The sequence below is a fragment of the Procambarus clarkii genome, chromosome 75 (assembly GCF_040958095.1).
Source record: "Procambarus clarkii isolate CNS0578487 chromosome 75, FALCON_Pclarkii_2.0, whole genome shotgun sequence".
NCBI classification, from domain to species: domain Eukaryota; kingdom Metazoa; phylum Arthropoda; class Malacostraca; order Decapoda; family Cambaridae; genus Procambarus; species Procambarus clarkii.
Genome location: NC_091224.1, coordinates 27,639,268 through 27,654,031, shown reverse-complemented (window position 1 = coordinate 27,654,031; position 14,764 = coordinate 27,639,268). Strand labels below are relative to the sequence as shown.

The 14,764-nt window shown below is 47.4% G+C and overlaps 1 protein-coding gene across 1 annotated transcript; it reads right to left on the bottom strand.

Moving 5' to 3' along the window:
- Positions 1–7,443: 7,443 nt before the first annotated feature.
- On the bottom strand, positions 7,444–9,051 carry LOC138356906 (uncharacterized). Its single transcript, XM_069313425.1, has 2 exons — positions 7,722–9,051; positions 7,444–7,669 (listed from the first exon to the last, which is right to left on the bottom strand). The coding sequence occupies exon 1, from the start codon at positions 9,026–9,028 to the stop codon at positions 7,754–7,756; it is 1,275 nt and encodes a 424-aa protein (XP_069169526.1). The 5' UTR covers positions 9,029–9,051; the 3' UTR covers positions 7,444–7,669; positions 7,722–7,753.
- Positions 9,052–14,764: the final 5,713 nt, after the last annotated feature.

The window sequence follows — 14,764 nt, the reverse complement described above, 5'->3', positions numbered from 1 at the left end:
TTGGCTGTTGATTGCTGGTGTTGACTTCTTGATGTGTAGTGCCTCGCAAACGTCGAGCCGCCTGCTATCGCTGTATCTATCGATGATTTCTGTGTTGTTTACTAGGATTTCTCTGGCGATGGTTTGGTTATGGGAAGAGATTTTACTTTTCTAATCTTAAAATTAAAAAAAGTAAAAAAAGTAATCTTACTTTTAATCTTAAAAAAAATCTTTAAAATCTTTTTAATCTTTAAAAAGTAATCTTACTATAAAAAGTAATCTTACTTTTTCGGTCATATTTAATAAAATATGTCTACAGGAAAGACTGCTACCAAAATATACTAATGTTAATATATATATATATATATATATATATATATATATATATATATATATATATATATATATATATATATATATATATATATATATATATATATATATATATATAATTATATATATAATTATATATATAATATATAAACTAATAATATATATATATATATTTATATATACTAATATATATAAATTCTAATACGAATTTTCTCAATATTTCTTATGTTTCTTTTTACTGTCGATGGTAATTGAAAATCAATTCTCCAAAATTCCTTTATATTTCCAGTCTGATGCGACGCTTGAACACGTTTCATAATAGCTTATTACATTTTCAAAGACTTTAGTTTACACACACACAACTGTAACCTGAAAACACTAAACAGAGTTTTACTTAATGCTAACATTGAACAGCTTGTCTTATATACTCGCATTTGGGTGAAGTGATATGTTGCAACAGTTTTGGATGAGGTGAACAAAGTTTTGACCAACATAAGACAGAACACGGTGCAATGGGTATAAATTGGATAAATGAGAGGGAAGAATGGAAGTAACTGCAAAGGGCCTATTGGCCATACTTCCTCTTGATGCTTCTATATTGGTACGGAGTCATAAAGTAAGTAGAATAGTAGTAGTAGTAGGCATCCATCAGTCTCAGTATACTGATGGATGCGCATTAATAGTTGTGCATTAATTGGCTGTTGATTGCTGGTGTTGACTTTTTAATGTGTAGTGCCTCAAAGATGTCAAGCCGCCTGCTATCGCTGTATCCATCGATTTTTTTCTGTGTTGTTTGTTAAACATGACCTGACTCCAGGAGTCACAACTGCACACGTGAACATGACATTACTCCAAGTGTAAGAACTGCAGACGTGAACATGGCCTGACTCCAGGAGTCAGAACTGCAGACGTGAACATGACATTACACCAGCTGTAAGAACTGCAGACGTGAACATGACCTGACTCCAGGTGTAAGAACTGCAGACGTGAACATCACCCAACTCCTAAATACTCTGATCCTTGATGACTTAAACATCACCGTGCCTCTTGAGGTATGCCATGGAGAGAACACAACTTGAGCCTTGGCAACCATAGCACAGCTCCATAGTCTCCCAAGTCTGCAGGATGCCTACTACTGCTACCTCTATGTCAGTTATTTATTGTTTTGAATAGAAGAAATCATTAATAAGTAACATTTGGTAAATTTTGGTGTTGCAAGTAAATGTTTTGTACAGGTGATTGTACTGATTGATGATTGTACCGGTAGTAGCGTAAATATTCTAGTTGAAAATGTTCCTTGGTGTATCGACTAATGATCAATTAAGGACAAATTTTCACAGTAGACAAATAAAATCAAGGGAACTAAACTTTTTCCCCCAAACAGAAAAAGTCCTTCACTCGGACTCAAAACCACATTACCACCATTGGGGGAAAAATTAAAGAAGAACCGAACTAATAAACCAGGAATATAGCATCACCCAAAGCAAACTCTCCCTTCTTACGAAACCTATGTTAAAATGGAACCTCTGCCAGAATAATAATAATACAAAACTAAACTCAATTTAACTAATGCAAAATATATGCTGAGAACGTAGACAGACGTTCACACAGAGCCGTAAAATGCACACGACCACCAATTTCAACAAGCAGCCTAACTCCAAAATCTATATAATATAAATACAAAATGTTACTTTTATGTAAATCCCTGATAAATAAAACGTAAAAACAAATTGTTTAGTAAATAATGATAATGTTTACGTACTAATCATTATGGTGGCTTTTATGTAATTATTGTACGGTATTTGTGTAAATCCATTTAGGAATAAAGGTTTTGATTTGGGGTATGATTTCACAACCCATCCTCCGATTAGACAGTACGTTTTAATACTAAATATAACAAGTACATTCATTACCTGTCTACATAGTACATAAATACACTTAATTGTGCCATTACATTTACCTCCCCCATATATTTTCCTCATTTTCTGTTAATACACTCAAAATTTTAGGATGAAGTTTTCGTGTTAACTTCTATGCACATAAGTTTTAAATATAAAGAATTTATTTTTCAGTTTTATTAAATAATAGAGATTTTATACAAAATTTGAAAATATCCTTAGTTACTATATAATTTATTGAAAGACTTTAGTTTTGTTTTATTAGTTTTATAAAATTGTATATATTAAATTATATCAATATAGCTATAGGTTAAGTACTAATTGTAATTAAGAAGCAATAAATGCTATTTACATGCTTGTCCTCCTACACTAAAAAGGTTAGGTTAGGTCGTTGTTTTCTATACAGCTTTTCAGGTAAAGTCTAATATTCACAATATTTTGGTGCGTTGCTGGCGATTAAGTGTATTTGTGAACTATGCCGATAGTCAGGAATGTACTTATTATATTTAGTATTAAAATGTACTGTCTATTCGGAGGGTGGGCTGGATTTCAAGCTTACATCAAAATGATGTAGTAAGTTTGAACACAAAGACGAGCCGCGAGCCAGTTTTATAAGCGAACCCATCAGGACGTCAACACGGCACAACGTAATACCCAAAATAAGCAACAATTAGAGCAGCACTAAACGGTTTCCCTACTTACCCAACCAGGTCTAACCCATTGTACTACATATCTCCCTAAGAGGCCTAACCGATTCCACTATTTCTCACCCCAGACCTAACCAGTTTCACAACCTGTTACCCAGACCTGACTGGTTACACTAGAAGGCACACCGTGTCTGACCGGTTTTCCACTGCAACTATTTCCTTATATTATGTTAGTTGAGAGAGTACCCGGCGTGGCTCGGGTCACGGACGCCGAATGTTCACTACATCCTCTCTTCACTGCTCACTTGGACTTAGGCAGGACGGTAGAGCGACGGTCTCGCTTCATGTAGGTCGACGTTCAATCCCCGACCGTCCAAGTGGTTGGGGACCATTCCTTTCCCTCGTCTCATCCTATATCCTTATCCAAACCCCTTCCAAGTGGTTAATAGTGTTAATAGCTTGGCGCTTTCCCATGATAATTCCCTTCCCGTTTGCTTCGTCATCTTCTCTGCCCTTCACCATCTTCACTACCCTTCAATACCTTCTCTATTTTTTCATCCCGTTCCATAACCTTCACCATCTCCCCAACCCTACACCATCTTCCCAACCCTTCACCATCTCCCCAACCCTTCACCATCTTCCCAACCCTTCACCATCTTCCCAACCCTTCACCATCTTCCCAACCCTTCACCATCTCCCCAACCCTTCACCATCTTCCCAACCCTTCACCATCTTCCCAACCCTTCACCATCTTCCCAACCCTTCACCATCTTCCCAACCCTTCACCATCTCCCCAACCCTTCACCATCTTCCCAACCCTTCACCATCTTCCCAACCCTTCACCATCTCCCCAACCCTTCACCATCTTCCCAACCCTTCACCATCTTCCCAACCCTTCACCATCTTCCCAACCCTTCACCATCTCCCCAACCCTTCACCATCTTCCCAACCCTTCACCATCTTCCCAACCCTTCACCATCTCCCCAACCCTTCACCATCTTCCCAACCCTTCACCATCTCCCCAACCCTTCACCATCTTCCCAACCCTTCACCATCTTCCCAACCCTTCACCATCTCCCCAACCCTTCACCATCTCCCCAACCCTTCACCATCTTCCCAACCCTTCACCATCTCCCCAACCCTTCACCATCTTCCCAACCCTTCACCATCTTCCCAACCCTTCATCATCTTCCCAACTCTTCACCATCTCCCCAACCCTTCACCATCTCCCCAACCCTTCACCATCTTCCCAACCCTTCACCATCTTCCCAACCCTTCACCATCTTCTCAGCCCTTCACCATCTTCCCAACCCTTCACCATCTTCTCAGCCCTTCACCATCTCCCCAACCCTTCACCATCTTCCCAACCCTTCACCATCTTCTCAACCCTTCACCATCTTCCCAGCCCTTCACCATCTTCCCAACCCTTCACCATCTTCCCAACCCTTCACCATCTTCCCAACCCTTCACCATCTTCTCAACCCTTCACCATCTTCCCAGCTCTTCACCATCTCCCCAACCCTTCACCATCTCCCCAACCCTTCACCATCTTCCCAACCCTTCACCATCTTCCCAACCCTTCACCATCTTCTCAACCCTTCACCATCTTCCCAGCCCTTCACCATCTTCCCAACCCTTCACCATCTTCCCAACCCTTCACCATCTTCCCAACCCTTCACCATCTTCTCAACCCTTCACCATCTTCCCAGCCCTTCACCATCTCCCCAACCCTTCACCATCTCCCCAACCCTTCACCATCTTCCCAACCCTTCACCATCTTCCCAACCCTTCACCATCTTCTCAGCCCTTCACCATCTTCCCAACCCTTCACCATCTTCCCAACCCTTCACCATCTTCCCAACCCTTCACCATCTTCTCAACCCTTCACCATCTTCCCAGCCCTTCACCATCTTCCCAACCCTTCACCATCTCCCCAACCCTTCACCATCTTCCCAACCCTTCACCATCTCCCCAACCCTTCACCATCTTCCCAACCCTCCACCATCTTTCACAATCTTTCTTACCTTTCATCACTGTGGTTTAGTGCTGCTAATAATTACCTGACCTTCGTTATTCTTTACCGGTACACTGGAACCCGTAGGTGCGGGACCGGGACGTCCACCTCCCGAGGGTCGTGCGGCCCAGGCTCTGCTTCAAGAGGCTGGGGTCGTTCATAACCCTTGATGGGGTGGTTCTTCTCCGGCCCCGACCACGGCGGTCTCCGGGGTTGGAGGTCCTTGTGCCCTTCTTCACCAAGGTCATCCCCGGAACTCACAATTCCTGCGACGGCGCTGGAACCAATCGTATTGGCGTATGCCTTTCCATTGGAGACTTTCAGCCCCGTGGAGAGGGGGGACCTGCTGCCTGGGTAACAGCTTCTCCCCCGAATCAACCTACCCTGGCTTTGCGCCCTGGTGAGGCCACTCCAGTCCAGGCTGACATCAGAGCGCAACTCCTTAGTCTCCTGAGCGTGATGGATGCCTACTATTACTACTACTTCCATACCACTTACTATCTTTCCAGCCATCATCTACCTTCCCTATCGTTCGCCAACTTTCCTATCGTTCGTGTTGTGGGTCTTAGCACCCCGTCCTACTGGGAGCCACTGATCACCACCGGGAAGCATCTCAGTTCACTACGGGGTTGGGTTCCTTCTCAAACCCGGCCATTCACCCAAATCAAGTGAAGGGACTCAGTCCTCTTATAGTCTCCTTCTGCAGGTGCGTCCATAAACGCGAAAACTTAAGTCCACTCTGACCGAGCCGTCCTGCATAAACCGTCAAAACCAGGTCGCCAACTGGGTCCGCTCAGGTTCTTGGCCCAGTGATACTAAGTAATACTCTAATCTCAGTGGCAGTATCATAAATTTCCCATTTTTTGTAAGCACCCATCAGTCTCAGGAGACTATCGAGTTACGCTCTGGTTGTCGGTCTGGAGTGGGCTCTCCAGGGCTCAAAGCCAGGGTAGGTTGATACAGGGGAAAAGCTTTTACCCTTTTACCCATGTCCCTCCTCTCCACGGCGCCGAAAGTCTCCAATAGAAAGGCAAACGCCGATACGATTGGTTCCAGCTCCGTCGCAGGAACTGTCAGAACGAGGTCCCAGTATAGTACTTTCTGAAAGGGTATGGTGTGCAACAGCTCACTCGTTAAAACCATAGTGACAATGGAGGATAGAAAACAAACACGCTAGTAGTATAAAAAAATGAAGGTTTACTGAATAATATCTACATTGGCCACAGGTGAAAAACTCCCACTTTTTCAGTCACATTCAAAACTGCTCGTGACTATCACCCAAGCATTTTTTTTACCTTCTTGCACATATACATAAGAAAACCTAGTCATTAATTTATATCCTTACGCACATCAATGAGTCTGAACATCTCTTTGCATTAAATCTAATGTTATCACTCCCTATTAGAGAAACTAAACCTGACTCAAGGGACAATGGGAAAATAAAGATTATCTCCCTTATCAGTCTGCTATATTATTCGTAGATTCCATGTCGCGATGGCAGACGGGGTTTGGTTCCTAGTAAATCTGCTCTGCGATGACAGGTGGTGTCCCGCTCGTTATAGATCCACACTGACGCGTAGGATGGCTCGTCGTCTCCGTGCTCGTCTGTCACTTGCAGCTCCTCCTCCGTGTACACGTTGAGGACACAGCAGGCTATCACCACTCTCGGCTTCCTTTCTCTGCTCACTGATCTGTTGACTCTTTTCCTGTCTCGTCGCAGTAACTAATTATTTCTCAGTAGAACCAGTCTCTGGGCTTGGAGTCCCTGTGCCCTCTTTTACCAACTTCGGAGCAACTTCCAGAGCTGGAGCCCCCTAAGGCAATTCGTTGTTGCCTTCAACCTCGTTCTGACAACTCCTGCGATGGGGCTGGAACCAATTGTACTTGTGTTTGCCTTTCCATTGGAAACTTTCGGCGCCGTGGGTAGGGGGTGGGGACCTGCTTCTTGGGTAACAACTTCTCCCCCGTATCAACTTACCCTGGCTTTGTGCCCTGGAGAGGCCACTCCAGACCGACAACCAGAGCGCAACACCATAGACTGATCGATGCCTACTATCTAGAACTAGTCAGTCTTCTCTTCAGCCTCACTCAGGTACCAATGCTTGTAGCCCTCAGAACATTGCCCATCCCCCAAGCCGAGGCCGGCTTCCTTCAAGACCAAGCAGAAGGAAGAGTGTTAATTGTTTAATACAACAATTATTATTTTAATAATTATTATAATAATAGTATAACTAATTAATAATTATCACTCTTCCTTCTGCTTGGTCTTGAAAGCAGAGTTGTAGGTGGGTATATATACTATGGTCCTTATCGTTACAATAAGTACTACCAAAAGAGGAGGATGGCCTGTGATATTTCACTGGAAAAATGTTTGGAGCAGAACAGTGGGATGGAGCGCGCATCCGAGACCTGCGCCTTATTAACGGGCGGACTTTAGGCTGTACAACCTTTACCATATTGTGGTCCGTGGGTTGGGTGCCCATTGGACCACAATATGGTACATCGATCCCGTCGTCCTGCTTCAAATTTATTGAGGCAAACATATTGATCTATAGCAATGATTGATAACACATTAAAAAAAATATATATATTCAAGCATGCACAAATATCTAACTTCCAGCTATAATGGTTACAGCTCCTGTCCCAAAATACTGACTTGATTCACAACCTGTTTCCCAGACATAACCGGTTCCAATACCATCCCCGGTTCAATAACCGATTCCACTACCTCTCCCACCAGACGTAGTAGTGCTTAAGGGAGCAGCCAGAGGTAGAACTGCAGCGGGGACCAGAGCGACCTTCACTGTCACCCTGCCCGAGCACCGGACCGCTAAGAAGGACCAGAGCGACCTTCACTGTCACCCTGCCCGAGCACCGGACCGCTAGGAGGACGCGCGCTCCAGTGGCCGTCTGCACCTGTCTGCCCACCTCTCCATCTTCTCCACGGCGGGCGACAACGTCTCGATGGGGAAGAAGTGAACCAAAATCATCGCAAATAATATAAATGGTAATAACACGATGAAAACCAAGGCAATCGAAGCTATCAATATTACCATAACAATGTTGAAGAGCAAGGTGGCCACGCCCGGGAACATGGCCCCAAGAATGTAGGCCAGAATAAGGAGGGGGAAGATGGACAACAGGACGCTGCCGGTCCACAGGACCAAAAGGATGAATATCAGGGAGCAGATTATGTTGGTGAAACACACGCCTAGGCGGAACATAACACCATTCGTTTCTTTTCTGGTTTTCTTCATTTTCAGTGCCTCATCCTCCTTGGCTTGTTTCATTACCTCCTTAGCTAGTTTCTCGTCCTTGGCTAGTATATTCTTATCTTTGGCTAGTATATTCTTATCTTTGGCTAGTATCTTCTCCTCCTGCAATCCGTTCTCTTCCTTCTCCTTTTCCTCTCTTTTCTTGAGCAGGAGTGTGAGCTTAGCCTCAGGGTCCGAGGTATTCTCCGAGGAAGGAGGAGGTGCACCAAACCACTGGTACTGGAGCCTTGTGGTCTGGGAGGACTCGAGCCCTTCCAAGACCTGACCTTCCACCTGGTAGACGTACCAGAAGGTTATGTGCCCCAGCCTCCGCAACAGCTCCTCAAAGGCCCTCAGCGTCAGACACCATTTTCCAAGAAATTCCAGCCTCCACCGGGACGTGTACCTCACCAGGGCCCCCAGCGAGGGTGCCAGCCTCAGTAAGGACGTGTGCCTCTCCAGGACCCCCAGCGAGGGTGCCAGCCTCCTGCGGGAGGCCCAGCAGCGGCACCTCAAACTTGGCTGCTGGAGGGCCTCGTCCTCCTGCGTGAGCTCGTGGAAGCAGCGGGGCAGGAAGCCCCACGCTAGCAGGATGAGGGCACCGAGGGCCAGAGCGACCTTCGTGACACCGTCGCCGCAGGAGGCCCCGACGGCCGGGAAGTAACCGGCCACCAGCAGGCGCCGCCGGCTGTAGAGTTCGTACAGGTGGGGGAGAGTGCCGACGAGGGGCAGCCGGGTCCAGGAGCTTCTCTCGCAGCTGGTCTCTATACCAAAGAGGATCCGAGTGATGGTGGCGCCCCGCGTGTCCTGCAGGCGCTCCACCTCACGACGCAGGCCGCTGCACGCCACCTCCGCTAACAACCACAACACCGCAAGTGATGCCACTCTCACCATTATAATCATATTAAAATTACTCAAAATTTATCTAATATATCCTAGTGGAAACTAAGTGATTTTTTGTTATCTAATTTTAACAGAAACTGAGATAATCACAGTGAAGTGTGAGTGCAGGCCACAGTGAGGTGTGAGTGCAGGCCACAGTGAGGTGTGAGTGCAGGCCACAGTGACGTGTGAGGGCAGGCCACAGTGACGTGTGAGTGCAGGCCACAGTGACGTGTCAGGGAAGGCCACAGTGAGGTGTGAGTGCAGGCCACAGTGACGTGTGAGGGCAGGCCACAGTGAGGTGTGAGTGCAGACCACAGTGACGTGTGAGGGCAGGCCACAGTGAGGTGTGAGTGCAGGCCACAGTAACGTGTGAGTGCAGGCCACAGTGACGTGTGAGTGCAGGCCACAGTGAGGTGTGAGTGCAGGCCACAGTGAGGTGTAAGAGCAGGCCACAGTGAGGTGTGAGTGCAGGCCACAGTGACGTGTGAGTGCAGGCCACAGTGAGGTGTAAGAGCAAGCCACAGTGACGTGTGAGGGCAGGCCACAGTGACGTGTGAGTGCAGGCCACAGTGAGGTGTGAGTGCAGGCCACAGTGAGGTGTAAGAGCAAGCCACAGTGACGTGTGAGTGCAGGCCACAGTGACGTGTGAGTGCAGGCCACAGTGAGGTGTAAGAGCAAGCCACAGTGACGTGTGAGGGCAGGCCACAGTGAGGTGTGAGTGCAGGCCACAGTGAGGTGTGAGTGCAGGCCACAGTGAGGTGTGAGTGCAGGCCACAGTGACGTGTGAGGGCAGGCCACAGTGACGTGTGAGGGCAGGCCACAGTGACGTGTGAGGGCAGGCCACAGTGACGTGTGAGGGCAGGCCACAGTGACGTGTGAGTGCAGGCCACAGTGAGGTGTGAGTGCAGGCCACAGTGAGGTGTGAGTGCAGGCCACAGTGAAGTGTGAGTGCAGGCCACAGTGAGGTGTGAGTGCAGGGCCACAGTGAGGTGTGAGTGCAGGTCACAGTGACGTGTGAGGGTAGGCCACAGTGAGGTGTGAGTGCAGGCCACAGTGAGGTGTGAGTGCAGGGCCACAGTGAGGTGTGAGTGCAGGCCACAGTGACGTGTGAGGGTAGGCCACAGTGAGGTGTGAGTGCAGGCCACAGTGAGGTCGGCTGTCAAATGAAAGCGTTCGATTCAAGGCAGTGTTGGATGGCGGAGGGTATAAGCCTGCGCTCAACACCTACAGTGACAAACACCTACAGTGATTAACACCTACAGTGATCAACACCTACAGTGATCAACACCTACAGTGACCAACACCTACAGTGATCAACACCTACAGTGATCAACATCTACAGTGATCAACACCTACAGTGATCAACACCTACAGTGATCAACACCTAGTGCTCAACACCTACAGTGCTCAACACCTACAGTGATCAACACCTACAGTGATCAACACCTACAGTGATCAACACCTACAGTGATCAACACCTACAGTGATCAACACCTACAGTGATCAACACCTACAGTGATCAACACCTACAGTGATCAACACCTACAGTAATCAACATCTACAGTGATCAACATCTACAGTGATCAACACCTACAGTGATCAACACCTACAGTGATCAACACCTACAGTGATCAACACCTACAGTGATCAACACCTACAGTGATCAACACCTACAGTGATCAACATCTACAGTGATCAACATCTACAGTGATCAACATCTACAGTGATCAACACCTACAGTGATCAACACGTACAGTGATCAACACATACAGTGATCAACACGTACAGTGATCAACATCTACAGTGATCAACACCTACAGTGATCAACACGTACAGTGATCAACACCTACAGTGATCAACACATACAGTAATCAACACCTACAGCCTGTCAGGTAGTGGGTCAAGGAGACCTATTGCCTGTCAGGTGGTGGGTCAAGGAGACCTACTGCCTGTCAGGTGGTGGGTCAAGGAGACCTATTGCCTGTCAGGTGGTGGGTCAAGGAGACCTACTGCCTGTCAGGTGGTGGGTCAAGGAGACCTATTGCCTGTCAGGTGGTGGGTCAAGGAGACCTATTGCCTGTCAGGTAGTGAGTCAAGGAGACCTACTGCCTGTCAGGTGGTGGGTCAAGGAGACCTATTGCCTGTCAGGTAGTGAGTCAAGGAGACCTACTGCCTGTCAGGTGGTGGGTGAAGGAGACCTACTACCTGTCAGGTAGTGAGTCAAGGAGACCTACTGCCTGTCAGGTGGTGGGTCAAGGAGTCCTTCTACCTGTCAGGTGGTGGGTCAAGGAGTCCTTCTACCTGTCAGGTGGTGGGTCAAGGAGACATATTGCCTGTCAGGTGGTGGGTCAAAGAGACCTACTGCCTGTCAGGTAGTGAGTCAAGGAGACCTACTGCCTGTCAGGTGGTGGGTCAAGGAGACCTACTGCCTGTCAGGTGGTGAGTTAAGGAGACCTATTGCCTGTCAGGTGGTGGGTCAAGGAGACCTACTACCTGTCAGGTGGTGGGTCAAGGAGACCTATTGCCTGTCAGGTGGTGGGTCAAGGAGACCTACTACCTGTCAGGTGGTGGGTCAAGGAGACCTATTGCCTGTCAGGTGGTGGGTCAAGGAGACCTACTGCCTGTCAGGTGGTGGGTCAAGGAGACCTACTGCCTGTCAGGTGGTGAGTTAAGGAGACCTACTGCCTGTCAGGTGGTGAGTTAAGGAGACCTATTGCCTGTCAGGTGGTGGGTCAAGGAGACCTATTGCCTGTCAGGTGGTGGGTCAAGGAGACCTACTACCTGTCAGGTGGTGGGTCAAGGAGACCTATTGCCTGTCAGGTGGTGGGTCAAGGAGACCTACTACCTGTCAGGTGGTGGGTCAAAGAGACATATTGCCTGTCAGGTGGTGGGTCAAGGAGACCTACTACCTGTCAGGTGGTGGGTCAAAGAGACATATTGCCTGTCAGGTGGTGGGTCAAGGAGACCTACTACCTGTCAGGTGGTGGGTCAAGGAGACCTACTACCTGTCAGGTGGTGGGTCAAAGAGACATATTGCCTGTCAGGTGGTGGGTCAAGGAGACCTATTGCCTGTCAGGTGGTGGGTCAAAGAGACATATTGCCTGTCAGGTGGTGGGTCAAGGAGACCTATTGCCTGTCAGGTGGTGGGTCAAGGAGACCTATTGCCTGTCAGGTGGTGGGTCAAGGAGACCTACTGCCTGTCAGGTGGTGGGTCAAGGAGACCTATTGCCTGTCAGGTGGTGGGTCAAGGAGACCTATTGCCTGTCAGGTGGTGGGTCAAGGAGACCTATTGCCTGTCAGGTGGTGGGTCAAAGAGACCTACTGCCTGTCAGGTGGTGGGTCAAGGAGACATACTGCCTGTCAGGTGGTGGGTCAAGGAGACCTACTTCCTGTCAGGTGGTGGGACAAGGAGACCTACTGCCTCTCAGGTGGTAGGTCAAGGAAACCTTCTACCTTTCAGATGGTGGGTCAAGAAGTCCTACTGCCTGTCAGGTGGTCGGTCAAGGAGACCTACTACCTGTCAGGCGGTGGGTCAAAGGGACCTACTGCCTGTGAGGTGGTGGGTCAAGGAGAACTACTGCCAGTCAGGTGGCAGTGATGTGTATGGAGTCAGCCTCCACCACATCACTTCCTAATGCATTCTATTTGTCAACCACTCTGACACTAAAAAAGTTCTTTCTAATATCTCTGTGGTTCATTTGGGCACTCAGTTTCCACCTGTGTCCCCTAGTGTGTGTGCCCCGTGTGTTAAATAGACTGTCTTTATCTACCCAATCAATTCCCTTCAGAATCTTGAATGTGGTGATCATGTCCCCCCTAACTCTTCTGTCTTCCAGCGAAGTGAGATTTAATTCCCATAGTCTCTCCTCGTAGCTCATACCTCTCAGCTCGGGTACTAGTCTGGTGGCAAACCTTTGAACCTTTTCCAGTTTAGTCTTATCCTTGACTAGATATGGACTCCATGCTGGGGCTGCATACTCCAGGATTGGCCTAGCATATGTGGTATACAAATTTCTGAATGATTCTTTACAAGAGTTTCTGAATGCCGTTCGTATGTTGGCCAGCCTGGCATATGCCTCTGATGTTATCCTCTTGATATGGGCTGCAGGAGACAGGTCTGGCGTGATATCAACCCCCAATTCTTTTTCTTTCTGTGACTCCTGAAGAATTTCCTCTCCCAGATGATACCTTGTATCTGGCCTCCTGCTCCCTACACCTATCTTCATTACATTACATTTGGCTGGGTTAAACTCTAACAACCATTTGTTCGACCATTCCTTCAGCTTGTCTAGGTCTTCTTGAAGCCTCAAACAGTCCTCTTCTGTCTTAATCCTTCTCATAATTTTGGCATCGTCCGCAAACATAGAGAGAAATGAATCTATATCCTATGGGACATCATTTACATATATCAGAAACAAGATAGGACCGAGTAGAGCCCTGTGGGACTCCACTGGTGACTTCACGCCACTCGGAGGTCTCACCCCTCACCGTAACTCTGCTTCCTATTGCTTAGGTACTCCCTTATCCACTGGAGCACCTTACCAGCTACACCTGCCTGTCTCTCCAGCTTATGTACCAGCCTCTTATGCGGTAGTGTCAAAGGCTTTCCGACAATCCAAGAAAATGCAGTGCGCCCAGCCCTCTCTTTCTTGCTTAATCTTTGTCACCTGGTCGTACAATTCTATTAAGCCAGTCAGGCAAGATTTACCCTCCCTGAACCCATGTTGGCGATTTGTCACGAAGTCCCTTCTCTCCAGATGTGATACCAGGTTTTTTCTCACAATCTTCTCTATCACTTTGCATGGTATACAAGTCAAGGACACTGGCCTGTAGTTCAGTGCCTCTTGCCTGTCACCCTTTTTGTATATTGGGACCACATTCGCCGTCTTCCATATTTCTGGTAGGTCTCCCGTCTCCAGTGACCTACTACACACTATGGAGAGTGGCAAGCAAAGTGCCTCTGCACACTCTTTCAGTACCCATGGCGAGATCCCGTCTGGACCAACAGCCTTTCTAACATCCAGATCCAGCAGGTGTCTCTTGACCTCCTCTCTCATAATTTCGAACCCTTCCAAGGCCGCCTGGTTTACTTCCCTTTCTCCTAGCACAGTGACCTCACCGTGTTCTGTTGTGAAGACCTCCTGGAACCTCTTGTTGAGTTCTTCACACACCTCTTTGTCATTCTCTGTATACCTATCCTCGCCTGTTCTAAGTTTCACTACCTGTTCTTTCACTGTTGTTTTCCTTCAAATGTGACTGTGGAGTAGCTTTGGTTCGGTCTTGGCTTTGTTTGCTATATCATTTTCATAACTTTTCTCTGCTTCTCTTCTCACCCTGACATACTCATTCCCGGTTCTCTGGTATCTCTCTCTCTGCTTTCTGGTGTTCTGTTATTCCGGAAGTTCCTCCATGCCCTTTTGTTCAGTTTCTTTGCTTCCATACATGCCCTATTATACCATGGATTCTTCTGTTGCTTCTCGGATTTTACCTTTTGGGCCGGGATGTATCTGCCTACTGCCTCCTGACACTTTTGGGTGACATAGTCCATCATATCTTGTACAGACTTATCTCTGAGGTCTGTGTCCCAAGGTATTTCCCTTAGGAAGCTTCTCATCCCATAATTTCCCTTTCGGTATGCCAGTCTTTTGTTTTCTAGTTCTTTTTTTTGGGTGAGATAATTCCTAGCTCTACCAGGTACTCAAAGTTCAATATACTGTGATCACCCATTCCCAAGGGTGCTTCCATCTTGACTTC